Raw genomic sequence first — 14828 nt, forward strand, 5'->3', positions numbered from 1 at the left:
TTGTATCTTTAGCTCCTAGTCTTGCCCATAGTAGGCACTTTGTTTGCTGGATTGAAAAAAAAATTGTATCATCTTCTTGTCTTTCTGTATGGTCTACCTGTTTTTAATGACTTTCCCCACTAAACTAGTGTGCTTTAAACTATAAGGTGCTATATCAATTAGTGTTTTAAGAGGCACTCTGGTGTGATGAAAAGAACAATGGACTTAGGAGTCAGGCCCTTACTAGTCATAAGACTGTAAGTTACTTTCCTCTAAGAGCCTTTGTTTCCTCATTTGTAAAGTGCAGAAAATATTTTCAATACTTCCACTAAAGCCCTTCTCCTATGACTTCTCATGGCATGAAGGTGACCAGATTCTCAGACTGCCAGAAGTATACAAATTCCAGCAAGTTTTGCTAAGCTAGAAAGACTCAGAGTACAGTTTTGGGGATCAACTATGAGTCTGCTCTTTGACCACCAATCTGTGTGGTGAAAGTTCTTCATTAGATAGTTGGCCGCTGAGGGATGAATTTCTGGGTCTTAGCAACTAATGAAGAGTCATTTACTAAGATGTGAAAATGAATGCAATTTCTATTGGTGAACAGGAGGACAACTAGATCACTGACTCCAACAGTCTGAATTATTTCAACAGCCATGGTTCTCTCCCAAAGAATCTCTCATTAAGAGGCGGCTAGGTGGTGCAGTGAATAGAGCACTGGCCCTGGAGTCAGGAGGACCCGAGTTCAAATCCAGCCTCAGACACAACACAAAAAACTAGCCGTATGACCTTGGGCAAGTCACTTAACCCCAATTGCCCTACCTTCCCTCCTCCAAAAAGAAAAAAAAAATCTCTCATTAATTAAAAAAAACATTGGTGAATAGATCCTGAAGCAACAGGATCCCGTACTCCCCCCTTTCCAGGGCTATTGATTGTGAGGAAAATGCTAAATAAGCAAGAGCTGTTGTTCTCATCTGCTGATGGAAAGTGTACAGAGTACTTTATACATGAGTATATTTTGATAGAACTCATGGCCCAGAAAGGTGCTTAGGGAATCACACTGGTATGCATAATGGATGAATGAGGTCCTGCTAGGCTAGCTCTGGGTAACCCCCAACTGTGGATTACTTCCATCACAGACAATTTTGTTATTTAATCTCAACTGAGCTCATGCTGTAACAAGGCAAACATATCACTCCTCCCTAACTCTCTAGCCCACTCTCCATAACAACTCTTCTAAAGCTCTTCTCTATTTCCCTCTCATTTCTCACACTATGTATCATTCCTTCACCCTCTCAGCTCAATTACTCACCTTATAATTTACACTCCTTTCCCTCTAAAAAAATTATTTGCTTCAAGCACTCTCTCCTCATAACCACCTGGCATCACCTTCCGATATTTCATCCTTTACTTCAGTCTCTGATGAAGAGCTAGTCCTTTTTCATACTAAGACCAACACTTCTACAGGCACCACTCCTTCCTGTTTTCTTCAGAAAATTGTCCCCCACCTTCAATTACTCCCTATTCTCAAAAATTCCTCACTAGATCCTACCATCCCTGCTGCATTCCTCTCCTTTTCTCCACTACTCTTCAGAAGACCCATCATTTGGTTGCTCAGTTTCCTTTCCTGTCTTCTAAACCCTTTGTAATACAGCCTCTGATTCCATCACACAATTGAAATTGCTCTTTCCAAAGTTACCGATACTTTCTTAAACCCAAGACCCAAATCTAAGAGCCTCCTCCTTCTTGACCTGTTGGATCTGACAATTCACTGCCATTTCTTCTTCATGGATACCCTCTTCTCTTTGGGTTTTGGGACATGACCTCTCCTTGTTCTCCTATCTGCCTAACGACTCTTTCAGTCTCCTTTGCTGGATGATCATTTACTTCAAAGCCATTATGGGTGTACCACATCACTGTCCCAGGCCTTCTCTTTTCTTTCTATACTTTTACTTGGTGACCTCATCAGATCAAATGAAAGAACATATGCAAAACTTTCAAGTACTAAATAGATGCTATTATATTAGGTTCATGGGTTCAAGTATCATCCTTTCAGTTACTGAGGTATGCAACTTCAGTCTATGCACTCAACTGACTGCCAAACCTTGTCATTTCTAGCACCACAACATATCTTGGATACAATTTCTTCCTTCTACTTATGCAGCCATTTCCCCCCAAATTACTTTGTATTTATTTAATATGTATTCTGAATATACTTGTATTATGTATACATGTCTCTTCTACTGCTCCTTCAGGGCAGGGTAGACCTATTTCAGTATTGTCTTTGTATCCCTAGTAAATGCCTGGCACAGCAATCAGTGCTTTGTGCAAGGAGGGAGGGCATGAGTAATTGGAGCAATCAGGAGAGACTTAATGTTGATCTTGAGCTCCCTGAGAGCAAAGCTGTCATTCTTTTTAACGTTTGTATCTTTAGTGCTCAGTGTTTTTTGATTAAACTGAATTCAGGTGTCAAAAGTGTGGAGGCTGAGCCGCCATTGTCTCCGCCCTCAGGAAGCTGGGGGTGAGGTCCAAGGTGACTGCATGAGGATAGGTGGGGATGAAGGCACTTTCCTTTAAGGCCTTGACACTCAATCCTTCTCTTGGCTCCCTGGGATAGTGCAGCAGCAGGACTCTACATCCTTATATCCTACAACTGCCCAATGCTGGGAGAATTTCCTTGTTTTACCTCTTCTACCCTACCTTTCCCCCTTTCCCTTGTTTATTAGTGAACTTTATCAGCCTCGGTCACAAAAAGGCAATAAACACATCACAGAAAGGATTCTCTCTCTTAATCCTTTTTAAGGAGCCTTAGCTGTAGCTCCAGAACCTATCTCTGCTAAGGCTCTCCTCCCGCTGCCCTTTCTGGGACCAGCAACCTCTAGGCCTTTGGTGGGTCATATCCCTGAGGGTTACTATCTGCTTTAGTTTGGACCTACATCTTCCTGAGGCAGAGGAAGAGTAGACAACAGGTGAAGAAGAGGGTACAATGCTTCAGGGCTCACAGGATTCAGGAAACAGAGATGCAAGGTCCATGGTTAAGGGGTATTTCTGGCCCTGCCACAAGATATGGGTGGGCAGTGTGGCCCCTCCTGGTGGATACTGAAAGCAGTTGCTGAGCTCAAAGGCCAGGGAAGATCGGACTAGCCCCACACCACCAGCCAGTTTGGGTGCTGGATGATAGAGCCGTCCGTTGGCAGGGAGGGGTAGCAGTCGAGCAGGCTCAAAGGGTACAGCCAGGGCCTCACCCCCTCCACCATAGGAGAGGCGAGTAGGCCCTGGCCCATCTGCCAGCAGGTGTGTGAAGACCACAGGCAGGTCTTCACAGCGCACAAAGTTGCGTTCACGGCCACAAAGTGAGACAAATGGAAAGGCATCCTCATAGCGACCACTTTGGTTCTTCCTCAGGCGGGAGAAGAAGAAGACCAGGAACTGCCGGTCTGCAGGGCAGAGGATATAGGGTTAGCAAGCCCTCAAACGGAAAAGAGAGTGTCACAAAATCAAAGAATACTGCAGTTGGAAGATGATACAGTCCAACCCCCTTATCTTACATTTGTTGAAGTCCAGGGTGGGGAAGAGACTCATCTGAGATCACCTGGCTGAGCCTTGGGTGGAAGGAAGGGAGGGACATGGGGCCTGGGGAAAAAGTCAGACTGGCTGGGCATTGGGAGAGGTCACCATTATTGTGGAAGCCTGTGCGGCCCAAAGGAGAGCCTGTGTGCTGTAGAGGAAATCTGGATGTTGGAGGACTTGGACTTGAAACCTGCCTCTTGTATACTGTGTGTAACTCTGGGCAAGGCACTTAACCTATCAAAGCCTCAGTTTTCTCCTCTGTAAGAGGTGTTTGGATTACATGAGCCAAGGTTCCTTAAAGCTCTAAAACCTATCATGGTCAGTCTTACATGGTCCTTTCTCTGTACAATTCCTCCTCAGGCAGGGGATACTCTCAGGTAGCCAGTGCAATTATTTGTCCTGTTTCAAGCAGACACAAGAGTGGGGAGAATGAAGCGGGCACATTTCTTGAGATTCATCTCCCTTGGAAAGACCTTGAGAAGACCAGACCCAGCACTCATTAATGCTGATAGTTGGGGAGATCATTACTCATGAGAACAGAAAGGGAGTAGGGGAAGGAGCAGGAGTCCTGGGAAGGGACCTGTGCTCAGTAATGGGCTAGTTGGGTCTCAGTATCCTGATGGATAAGCTTGGGTTCAGGGAGGGCTAGGAGTAGGTGGGTATTACCTTTGAAGCAGGTGATGAAATTCTTCACTTTGGCATCATCCAGGAAAAGCTGTGGCATGTGGGCAGGGGAGAGAGACAAAGAGAAAGATAAGAGCCAGACCCCTCCCTCCCATCCTAGTGTATGGGACAGGTAAAAGTGTGGTTTCTCAGAGACTACCTGCTAAAGTAAGTCCTTAGGCCTCAAGCCTAAGTTTCCATTTTCTAGAAATTATGTGACTTTGAAACTTTAGAAATCTTTCTGTATAGTTGCTCTATTCTAGTCAGCCCTTCTCACCCAGCTTACCATAAAAGAGTTAAGTTTCTATAGAACTGCAAGAATTGCTGAACAAGACTACTGATAAGGAGAAACAGACAGTAGCCTTGGGAGAGTTGAGGCAGGAACCTTGATAAAGAACCTCAGTCCCTGGTTCCCAGAAAAACTCCTAGATAATACTAAAAATAACAAAGAATGGAAAGGAGCTGGCAGCAGCAGGTGGATTTGACCAATCAAGGAACAGACAGTAGCCTTGGGGCACTCAAGTCCCAATAAGAATGTGTCTAGGGTAAGACTAAAGGGGGTTCAGTATTCTAAGATTGTTACTGTGCCTGCATAATGAACTTCATGTTATGTATATTATCCAACAAGATTAGAGCCTCATTAGTAATAATTATGTTAATGTTTGTAATCCTTTTCTTATTTAACCCAGCTTTAGCTTCTGTATGGCGGCCTCCTCTCCTGGGCATTGTTCCAGTGACTGGACTGCCCACTTCTCTCGAGATTCTAATAAAACTTCCTATCTTCACTTTGAGGTCTCCGAGTAGTCAGTTTGGGTTAGGGTCTTTGTACCCCACACACTAGGAAGACAGGGTGATGGTGATCCAGGAGGGTGTGCACTGTGCATGCATAAGCATGATTTAGCCAAACACATTGGTATTCCTAGTATCTGTGTTTTTTTTCTTTTTTTTTTGCGGAGGGGGAAGGCAGGGCAATTGGGGTTAAGTGACTTGCCCAAGGTCACATGGCTAGTAAGTGTTAAGTGTCTGAGGCTGGATTTGAACTCAGGTCCTCCTGACTCCTAGCTTCCCCCCCCCTGGTTTTTTTTCAATACAATTTTATTGCCTTTTCAGGCCTTGCTCCTCACTTCCCATGGGGGCAGGATAGCATTTTTATCTTTGCATCTCCAGTGCCTATGGCATGGCACTTGAATATTTCAAGGAGACCCATGATCATGATGATGTGGTATTCTTTACTCTGGTATAGATTACAATACATCTGTACCTTCTCATGCAGGGAGAGGGAAAGGGAGGGAGAGGGAGAGGGAGAGGGAGAGAGGGAGAGAGGGAGAGAGAGAGGGAGAGAGAGAGAGAGAGAGAGAGAGAGAGAGAGAGAGAGAGAGTGTTTATGTGTGTGTGTATACATACACTAAGACATCTTCCACAGAGGAGCCGTCTTAGGTAGTGAACACTTTCCTCCAGATCTTTTTTAGATTTTATGGGTACTGTCTATTACCTCTCATTACTTCAACATGATTAACCCATCTTCTTTTGCTAATTACACATTTCCCTTTTCTTGGATTTTTACACCAACCTTTTACACCATTTCTTGCACATAGATCCTCTTGGGAATATTCTGAGGCTTACTTATACGTGTCATGTGCTACTTTCTGTCAATCGCATTGCTCCTTGATTCCAAGATTCTCAATCATACAGCATTATTAGGAGAACCCTCGTGTTAAAAAGATGGCTTTATGTGTGGGAGGAAGCAACTTGAAACCACTACTAGTTCCACATTCAATTTCCCAAATGCAATTCAATCCATTTTCGTGCTATTATGTAATTCTGGATCTAGCTCTATAGCTCCTCCCCTGCCCTTCCCCTCCCCCCTCCTCGCCCGCCCCTGCTCACCTGGCCTTGATGGTCAATGTAGTAGAAATACTCGCGGGTCTTCGGCTCCGGGCTCTGGCCCTGGGTGTAGGAGCCCGAGCCGCTGGCCGCCCGAGCTGCGACCCCGCGAGAAAGAGCCAAGGGCAAGGCCAAGGGCAGGGCCCCAGCTCCGAGCCTGAGGCGGCCACTCACCGGCAACATCCTCCCAGCGCCTGACCTGAGTCCGATCTGGCTCGGCCTCCCGGGCCGGAAGTTGCCAGCAGGTCACGGATGGGTGGGTGGGTGGGGGGGCGGTGCTTCGGGAACACTCGCTCCCGGCAGCTGACACCCGTTGGTCTGGAGTTCCGGGGAGGAGCAGGAAGGAAGGCGGGGAGAAGGGACATGGAGCATCGTGCAGTGGAAATAACTTATTACTCTTACTTGAAGCCCAGGAACCTTAGTTTGCACCGACTTGGGCAAGTCATTGTTGGGAATATGCTGAAGCCTGTTTACACCTGTCATGTACCACTCAGTTAATCTCATTACTCTTCCATTAGATTCTTTATAAATTAATGGTGTTTCAAGATTTACCTAGAAGGGCCTGAATTTCCTCATTTGTAAAACGGAGGTGGGGGGATATAGTCATTGGGTATATTAAATGTGACAGGCAGAGTAGAGAACCTTGGAGGTTCCTTCCAACTGCAAATCTATGATCCTCTGGGTGTGACCAGAACCTTTTTCACTCCCTGAGGAAGTGGCGATTTCTGGGTCTTGGGGTCCCAGACTCCTGACACTTTCCACCATAGTGCCATGGCCCCGGGTCTTCCTCCCTTGGCCTCAGTTGTCCCTGCGAGTCTGGAAGGGTAAAGTGGAGGCCTGCTCCGCTTCCTTCCATGCCCTCCCCCTCCCTGCCCCCAAACACACACATCACAGGTAATGGGAAGGTGAGTCTCCACTAGCAGGGCCCGATCATTTAGTTCATAAGCCCCAGTGCGGTGTTTGAACTAGATGGTCTCTTAAGTGCCTTCAAACTCTGTAAGTCTATGAGCATGATCTTCTACAGATGAAGAAACTTGAGGGCCAGAGGAGCAGAAACTTTGCACGTGGCCACAAAGCCAGTAGTAAAGCTAGGACTCCTCCTCTTCTGCTTCCTTGTCACAAGCTCTTTTCATTAAATAATTTTCTCCTTTGCTCCAGTTTCTGATAAGAAGCTTCTTACCAAGGTCAACTCTTTTAATAAGCATCCTTGATAACATTTCCTCCCCTCTAAGCAGAGCACTTCTACTATATTCCCATCTCTAATCTTCAGTTTCTCTGTCTACTAGTCCCTTTCCTGCTGCCTATAGGTGAGTGTGCACGAGAGTATGTATATACAAAGTCTCTTCCATCCTCAGAAAACCCAACTAGATCATATCACATAGGAGATAGCAAGGCCTGGGGTCAGGAAGACTTGAGTTCAAATCTGACCGGATACTTATTAGCTGTGTGATCTTGGGAAAGTCACTTGTTTGCTTTGATCTCCTGGAGAAGGAAATGACAAACCATGCCAGTATCTTTGCACCCCCCCCCCCCATTAACAGTATGGTCCATGGAGTCACGACAAGTTGGACATGACTGACTTAACTGAACAAAGATCATATCTCCCACTATCACCTTGTATCTCCTTTCTTTTTCAGCCCAAGTCCTTTCAAAAGCTGCCTACATTTGGTGCCTCCACTTTCTCCCAATTTATTATCTTCTCTACCCTTCTATAATCTGGTTTTCAACCTCACCACTCAACTAAAACTGCTCTCCTGTAAAGTTAATAAGGATCTCAATGCCAGATCTCAGTCTTCATCCTGCTTGACCTCTCAGCCATATTTGACATTTACTGCCTTCTCTTCATGGCTTCCTCTCTATGGCTTTTTACTGCTGATCCTGGTTCTTCTCTTACCTGTCTGACTTCCTCCTCATTTTCCTGTCTTCTGTGTCTGGAATATACTCCCTCCTCACTTTTGTTTCTTGGAAATAAACCATAATTTCTTTCAAGATTCAGTTCAAGTGCCACATCCTTGAGCACAGTGAGCACTCAATAAATGCTTATTGATTGACTGTTACCCTATATCCCCCACCCCTTTAACCATCACTTCTCTCTGCCTCCACAACCTTATTTCTAAGCCCAGGCTCACTACTCTTGGCTAAGGCTTTGGCTGGCTGCCTAGAAGGGGATTTAAGGCATTAACAATACTGGTAATTGGTATTTCTTCCCAGCTTGGGAAGAGAGGAACCTAATGGGAGAACTAGCCTGGAGAGTGGGTTATTTTACATTCTCAAGGGGGAGTTTTTGACGTTTTCCAGAGAGGTGGGGTGGAGTCTTCCCTTGAGACATGAAACCGAGGTACAAACACGTCAGCCTTTGGTAGTAACATTTGTAGTTACCTTCTTTAAACTCAACACTCCAAGAGAGACAGGTGAACTCTATAGGGACAAGGGGAGAGTTCTGACTATATGTTTTTTAATCTGGTGTTCTCACTTTGGTTGCCACAAAGTTGAGGAAAAAGAACTGTTGATCTTTATCCCCCTTCCCTGTCTTTCTTCAGCTTCATGAGGCCAAACTGTGTGTAAATTGTATCCTTGTATTCTATTAAAGATGGAATAATCTTATTTCTCATTAACACCTAGGGCTGACCCTGCCTTCACACTTTCTGGTGTCCCCTTTGTTTGGGGCACGAGGTACAGGATAGCTCTGGAAGCTAGAGAGACCTTCACAAATTCAGGGCTGGGCTTTCAGCCCACCGTTGGGAGCTGTTTTTGCTAACTGGTGGCATAATCACAAGCCATTTCACAACTACCCTTCTAAGGGCAGAATTAGTATAAGCTGCAGCCCTCTGAGAATCTGTTCATCAGACATAACCCAATCCATTTCCTAAGGCCTGTAATTTTTTATATCATGATGGACCACAGTATATTCTACTAGTAGAAAGAATATTTGACTGAAGGCCAGAAAAACCTGAGTTTGAATCATTACTTTTGTTACAAGCTCTGTGACCTTGAGCCTCAATTTACTCATCTATAAAAAAGCAGGTTGGATTTAATCTTTGAAATCACCATTCTTTAAGATTACTTAAACCTTAAACCTACGATGAACCTTTGACTTGTGTATAGGACATTCTTGGTACCCTAGAATTTCCCTGTGTTTGCCTCTAATGATAACTCTTTTGGGCTTCCTGTATTTGTTATGACTGAAGGGAGCATTTTTGAATTGGAAATCCCATAGGAGCCCCACTTGGAAAGTCACTCTTTTCCCAACACTCCTCTTTCTGATTCTGGGACTGAAGACACACTTGTAATATTGCCCTTAAAAGGCAGCCACCCACTACTGTCCATCAGCAACCCAAGGGTTTAAATATCTCCATGCAAATGACACAGATCTATGTCTTGTTCCGGTCTTTCTCTTGAGCTTCAGTACTGCATCACCAATTAGCTATTAGACATTTTAAAATGATGCCCGAGACATCTTAAACTCAACATGTCTAGCCCTGAACTCATTACCTTTCCTTGTAAATCCTTTCTTCCAAACTTTCCAATTTCAGTCCAAGGTATCACATCCTTCTAGCCTTCCAGGTTCACAGTCTCATCTCCCATATCCAACTAGTTGTCCAATCTTGCCATTTCTACCTCTGAAACATCTTTCCTGTCTGACCCCAATCAGTTACCACTTGAGTTGAGATTCATCAGCTCTTGCACAAATGACTACGATGACTTTCTGATTGTTCTCCTTACCTCAAGTCTCTTGACTCGATGTACTCCTCTTTATCCGACACATTGCTGCAAAAATAATTTTCCTTAAGTTCAGATTTGACTATGTGATCCCTCTACTCAATCAACTCTAGAATTCCTATTGCCCCTAGGATAATATACACATTCCCATTTAGCTTTTAAAGTCCTAGACAACCTAGGCCCAATCCATCTTTCTAATCTCATTAGATACTACTTGCTTGTATACTCTTGATCCAGCCAAAGTGGCCAAGAATACTCCACCTCCCAGTTCCATGCCTTCTTACTGGCAATCCCCCATACCTCGAATACACTCTTTTCTTTCCCCTGCCTGATAGAATTCATCCCTTTTTAAAAGATGGAGGTCAAGGATCTTCTGCATGAAGTATTTCCTGATTCCCCAAATGTTAGTACCCTCCCCACTGGGTATATTACATTTCTCACCTTGGACCAAACACCTCTTCCGTGCCAGTTCTCTGTTCCCACTGGTGAATCCCTCCCCATGCTTCTGTTTGGAGTAGGAACCCAGAATTGCTGATCTCTATCCCCCTCCTAGATTGAGGTGCAGGGAAGGTGAGGAGTTAACTATCTAGGGACTATGAGTTCTTTTACCGATGGGAGGGGCCCCCAACCCTAGGGTACTGCTACAGATCTGGAACATATAGGTGTCCAAGCTGAGTATGCAGCCACCACAGGGGAGGGATATTTGACTCTTGACAACCATGAATGCTGTTCCCTTGAGGGAAGGTAGGGAGGCAGGCCCCTTCAAGCAACCACGAGTTTTTCCTTTGTATGTCTGTCACCTCTGATAGTACTCTAAATTGGGAGGGCTGTACAGCTCCTCAAGAAGAGTGGAGGCCCACAGGAAGAGAAGTAGTTGTCTTGACTCTTTATGGGATTTGGTACAAGTTCAAATTTTTTTACTGTTGTTGGATTAAACCAGATCTGTGTCCCTTTATGATGATTGTTAGCCTGAGGGTCATGAAGGTCGTGTGTGTGTGTGTGTGTGTGTGTGTCAACACAAAGTTTACAATAATAAACCATATTTACAGACCTTATAAATATTTACAAAGCACCATATTGGAAAGATGGCTGGAATTGAAACACTGTGTTTAAATTCTGGCTTCAACACTTGGTAGTTATGTAACATTGAGCAAGTCCCTTCCATTTCTGAGCCTCAATTTCCCCTTTTAAAAATAGGATAATACCTGTATTCACCTAGCTCACAGGGCTATGAGTTCTTATTGTAGAAGTGATGAATTTATAGTCAAAGGGCCTCTCAGAAACCTGGCTTTGCCACCTGTATGTGACCTATATAGCAAGATCCTTCTTCAGTCTCTCGGGTTTCCTTATTTGAAGAATGGTGAGTAGGACTAGATGACCACTAAGTTTCCATCTAGCTCCGTTGTAATTTCAGAGTGCTATAAGAAAATGAGTGATTATTTTCTCACTCTGGTCATCATAGTGGCAGTAAGGTCAACAAGACTCTGGGGACTCCTTGGACATGTTACAGCCCAGTTCAGCTGCTACCAGGAGAGTACTAAGGGAGCCTTTCAGGGAAGGTGGAAAAGGTGGAAAAGATGAGTAGACAGACAGAGTGAGAGCAACAATGGAGAGTGTCCATATGTATTTTATTCACACGACATGGAGCCGCCTCTACATGTCCATGCGTTATAATTACAGAGTTAGTCAGACAATGGGGCTGTGGCCCTGCCCCCTCCCCCCTCCCAGTAAATACCTTACCTCCCACCCACCTCATTGGAAGGTTGCATTCCTCCCCCTCCCCAGCATGGCTAGCCCAGTTCCTGAGATGGCTATCTGAGGAGGAATTTGGGAGGCTGAGGAAGGATGTTACCTATGCCAACCCCACCAACCCAGAGACCTGCTTAGAACAGCCTCCAGTTCTTGGTGAGGAGATTGGTGCTAGAGGACAAGGAAGGGTTGGGGATCCTGCTGGGCTTGGCTGGCAGTTTGGGGACTTGTGGCTAGAGTCCCACAGGGGCTTGAGGCCAGAACCAGTGCGGCCCTTCTCCCTCTCCATCCTCCCCCCACCCCAATCCCAGGGCTGAGGCAGGAGGGGGAGTGGGGATTTTTTTTTGTTTTTTTTTGTTTGTTTTTTTTAATAATAAATAAAAACAATTCTAAAAAAAATAGATATATAAAAACAGGAAAACAAATGAAGTTTTACAACAACCAGAACAACCAAAAAACTCCAACATGGAAAATGTACAAACTGGGAGGGGGCCCACAACATCGGGACAGGGCAGGCCCTGCTTGTTCCCCTCACCACCCAGGCCCCTCACCCCAAGCAGGCTATAAAGAAATGGTACACAGGTGGGTCTTTTCCACACGGAATGGAAGATGGTTTGCCCTGACACTGGCATCCAGAGCTCTGCAGGGCGCTCTTCCCCAAGCAGCCTTGTTCCTAGGGCCTTGCCTTCACACAGGCAAATATACCCCATCCACATTCCATGAACGTGTAGGCCTGCCTGAGATGGATATGAAATGGGGATGCCTGGATTTTCTGGCATTTATTGCAAAGGTCAAAGAACCGTCTTGGGCCCCCAAAAGGTATCGATCAATATGGGCTTGCTCTCTCCCTCTTTCCCTGGGTCTTGCCTGTGGAGGGCAGGTGACTAGTCTTACCAGGAAGCTGCTTCTCCATAGTTTATTTCTTTGGATGTCGGGCTGAGAGGAAACCCCTGCTGGACTTTCCTCCCATCCATATTCCTTCAAATTTGCTATGGGGCCAGGTACAGGGCAGGGAGTTAGGGATGGGGTTGGGTTGCTTTTTGGTCACAAGCCAAGAAAAGAAGCAGAAGAAAACTATGATACCAACTTGCTCTGGGCTGAGGCTGGGTGATGACTGGGGAGATAAATAGCATTTGGATTAAAATGATTTCATTAGCAAATTTAGTCCTTATATCTCTCACTCTGTTTCTATTTATATCTCTATACAAAGGCTCCGCTGCCGCAATGAGGATGCGGGATAAATTCTCAATTTATAGTTACACTAAGAAAAAATACTCTTGCCCCACCCCCCCTCCCTACCCCCTTGGCTCCCAGGCTACCCTGTGCACTGCCCTGCCATGGCCTCTTGGCCCCTTCTGCCCGTTCTGCCCCACATCACCAACTTGAATCTGGGGGGATAGGGATATCTCACTGAGCCAGTCCTTAGGCAGCTTTTGAGGAAGGCCCAGGGAAACCTCTACTCCACTGGGCTCCCCTACAGTCAGCGTCAGTGCTGACCCAAAGGGGCCCTGAAGCCCTTGAGCTCAGTGGGTAGAAGATTATTCTGGGAGAGGCCCCCAGAGGAGTGGGGGAAGGGCACTTGAGGCAGAAAGTGGGGGACAGGAGTAGGGATGGGGACATGGCAGCTGGTGGCATCTAAGGCTTGGATCAAAGGGTCTGAAGCCTCAGGAACTTCCCCCTCTCCTTTATTCTAGGGGTCTGCTTTGAACACAGGGGGCAACCACTTGTCTACCTCACTCCTGCCTGGAGTTAGGGTTGGGGCCAGTGTCAGGCAAGCAAGGGCAGTCTGGGTGGAATAAAGAAGACAATTCATGCTACCACAGTGGCCTGGCTAAAAGACACTCCTTCCTTAGGCCTAGGTTTGGAAGATCCCAGGGAAGGTCTCTCAGAGTGAGAGCTGCCCTGTTGGCCGTGGAGGACAGTGAGAACAGTTAAGTTTGAGTCTTTGGCGCTAGGATCTCCAAAGACTAGGTCTGCCTGAGGGGTGGGAGTTATGTTCCCTATCTGCCTAGAGAAAAGGAAGCAGGGACTTGGGGAGAAAGCAAAGTTGGAAATGTCCTGGGGACAGGGCAGAATGGAAGTAGGGAGGGAGAGGCTGGAGGAAAGCCCCAGAGTTGTGGCCCCTGGTCCCTTAAATCAATCCCCTCCCTAGTCCTCAGGGGCCAGCCCTGAACAGAGGAGGAAGAGGAGGACTGGCTGGGGTAGTGGTGGTAATTTTCTATCCTCACATGGTGGGAGAGTGTCAGGACGGGAAGGGGCAGTGTCAGCTTGGCTCTGGGGAGCAGAAGGCACTTTCTTGTGGCACCCTGCTGGGAATGGGGGAGGGGGATTCTGCCTGTTCTGCCCATTATTGTGCCCAAGGTTCCCTGGGTAGAATGTGACTGATTGGACCTAGTGGATCCCTGTCCCTGCCCATGGTGGACCCTGGGTACCTGACAGTGAGTCTGAGGAAATGGGTTGGTTTGGGGTAACTCTGGTTAGTGGAAGGAGCCCTGGACTTGGAATAAGAACTGGGCTCAAATCACAGCTCTTCTTCTTACTACCTGGATGACTTTGGGCAAATTTCTTCTCTTTGGGCCTTAGTTTCCTCATCTGTAAAATAAGGGGTGGGACAGACTAGATAATATCTGAGATTCTTTCGGCCCTGATGTTCTGCAGTTCTAGGAGGCTATGGCCAATAGGAAAGTTGGTGGAGAAAAGGGGGGAACCTAGCAGTGACTAGAGCCATCAGTTCTTTTTGAGTCCCTAAAGTCACATCTGGTCCCTTAGCTCCTTCAGAGTGTTTTGGGAGAGGTGTTAGGCTTTTCCATTGTGCCAGGTCCTATGTTAGGGAAGGGGATGGAAAGTCATAGGGACAGAGAGGGTAGGGGGAGTCAGCGGGAAGCAGGAGCCAGAATAAAACAGAAATCATGGGCACTCCAGCCCCAGCATGAAGCTGGGGCAGGGGCAGGAGAATGGGACAGGAAGCAAGGTCAGAAGAAAAGGGTGGAAGAAAAGTGAGAGGCAGGCAAAGTGGGTGGTAAAGGTGTGGGCCTGGGCCTGATTCTGGAGCCAGGTATGGATAGAGGAAGGTCAGATAACAAAGTGCTTTTAACAATGCTCTCCCAAGGAAATTTCTAACTTCTAAGGGCTGAGGGTCTGAGGTATGGGAATGGGAATAGGTGAGGACACACATGGGACCCTTCCTGTCAAGGAGACCCTTAGCAGCCAGTCCCCCATGTCCTGGCCAGATGGGACATAGGGGTGGGTGGTAACCAGCTGTGTAA

At 46.3% G+C, this 14828-nt stretch overlaps 1 protein-coding gene across 1 annotated transcript; it reads right to left on the reverse strand.

Moving 5' to 3' along the window:
* Window positions 1-2748: 2748 nt before the first annotated feature.
* CUNH8orf82 (chromosome unknown C8orf82 homolog) lies at window positions 2749-6352 on the reverse strand. Its single transcript, XM_069100942.1, has 3 exons — window positions 6097-6352; window positions 4213-4261; window positions 2749-3413 (listed from the first exon to the last, which is right to left on the reverse strand). Exons 1-3 carry the CDS (start codon window positions 6274-6276, stop codon window positions 2968-2970), a joined length of 675 nt encoding a protein of 224 aa, XP_068957043.1. The 5' UTR covers window positions 6277-6352; the 3' UTR covers window positions 2749-2967.
* Window positions 6353-14828: the final 8476 nt, after the last annotated feature.

Source organism: Petaurus breviceps, unplaced genomic scaffold (genome assembly GCF_028583685.1).
Source record: "Petaurus breviceps papuanus isolate PSGF00001 unplaced genomic scaffold, PetGlider_PUasm1.0 441, whole genome shotgun sequence".
NCBI lineage: Eukaryota > Metazoa > Chordata > Mammalia > Diprotodontia > Petauridae > Petaurus > Petaurus breviceps.

Excerpts from the sequence above, each read along its gene's own strand:
- CUNH8orf82 (XM_069100942.1), bottom strand. The coding sequence starts at position 6,276 with ATGTTGCCGGTGAGTGGCCGCCTCAGGCTCGGAGCTGGGGCCCTGCCC. Across the intron at positions 4,262-6,096 it reads ACATTGACCATCAAGGCCAG|CTTTTCCTGGATGATGCCAA; the intron begins GTGAGCAGGGGC and ends CACATGCCACAG. Across the intron at positions 3,414-4,212 it reads TTTCATCACCTGCTTCAAAG|ACCGGCAGTTCCTGGTCTTC; the intron begins GTAATACCCACC and ends TCTGCCCTGCAG.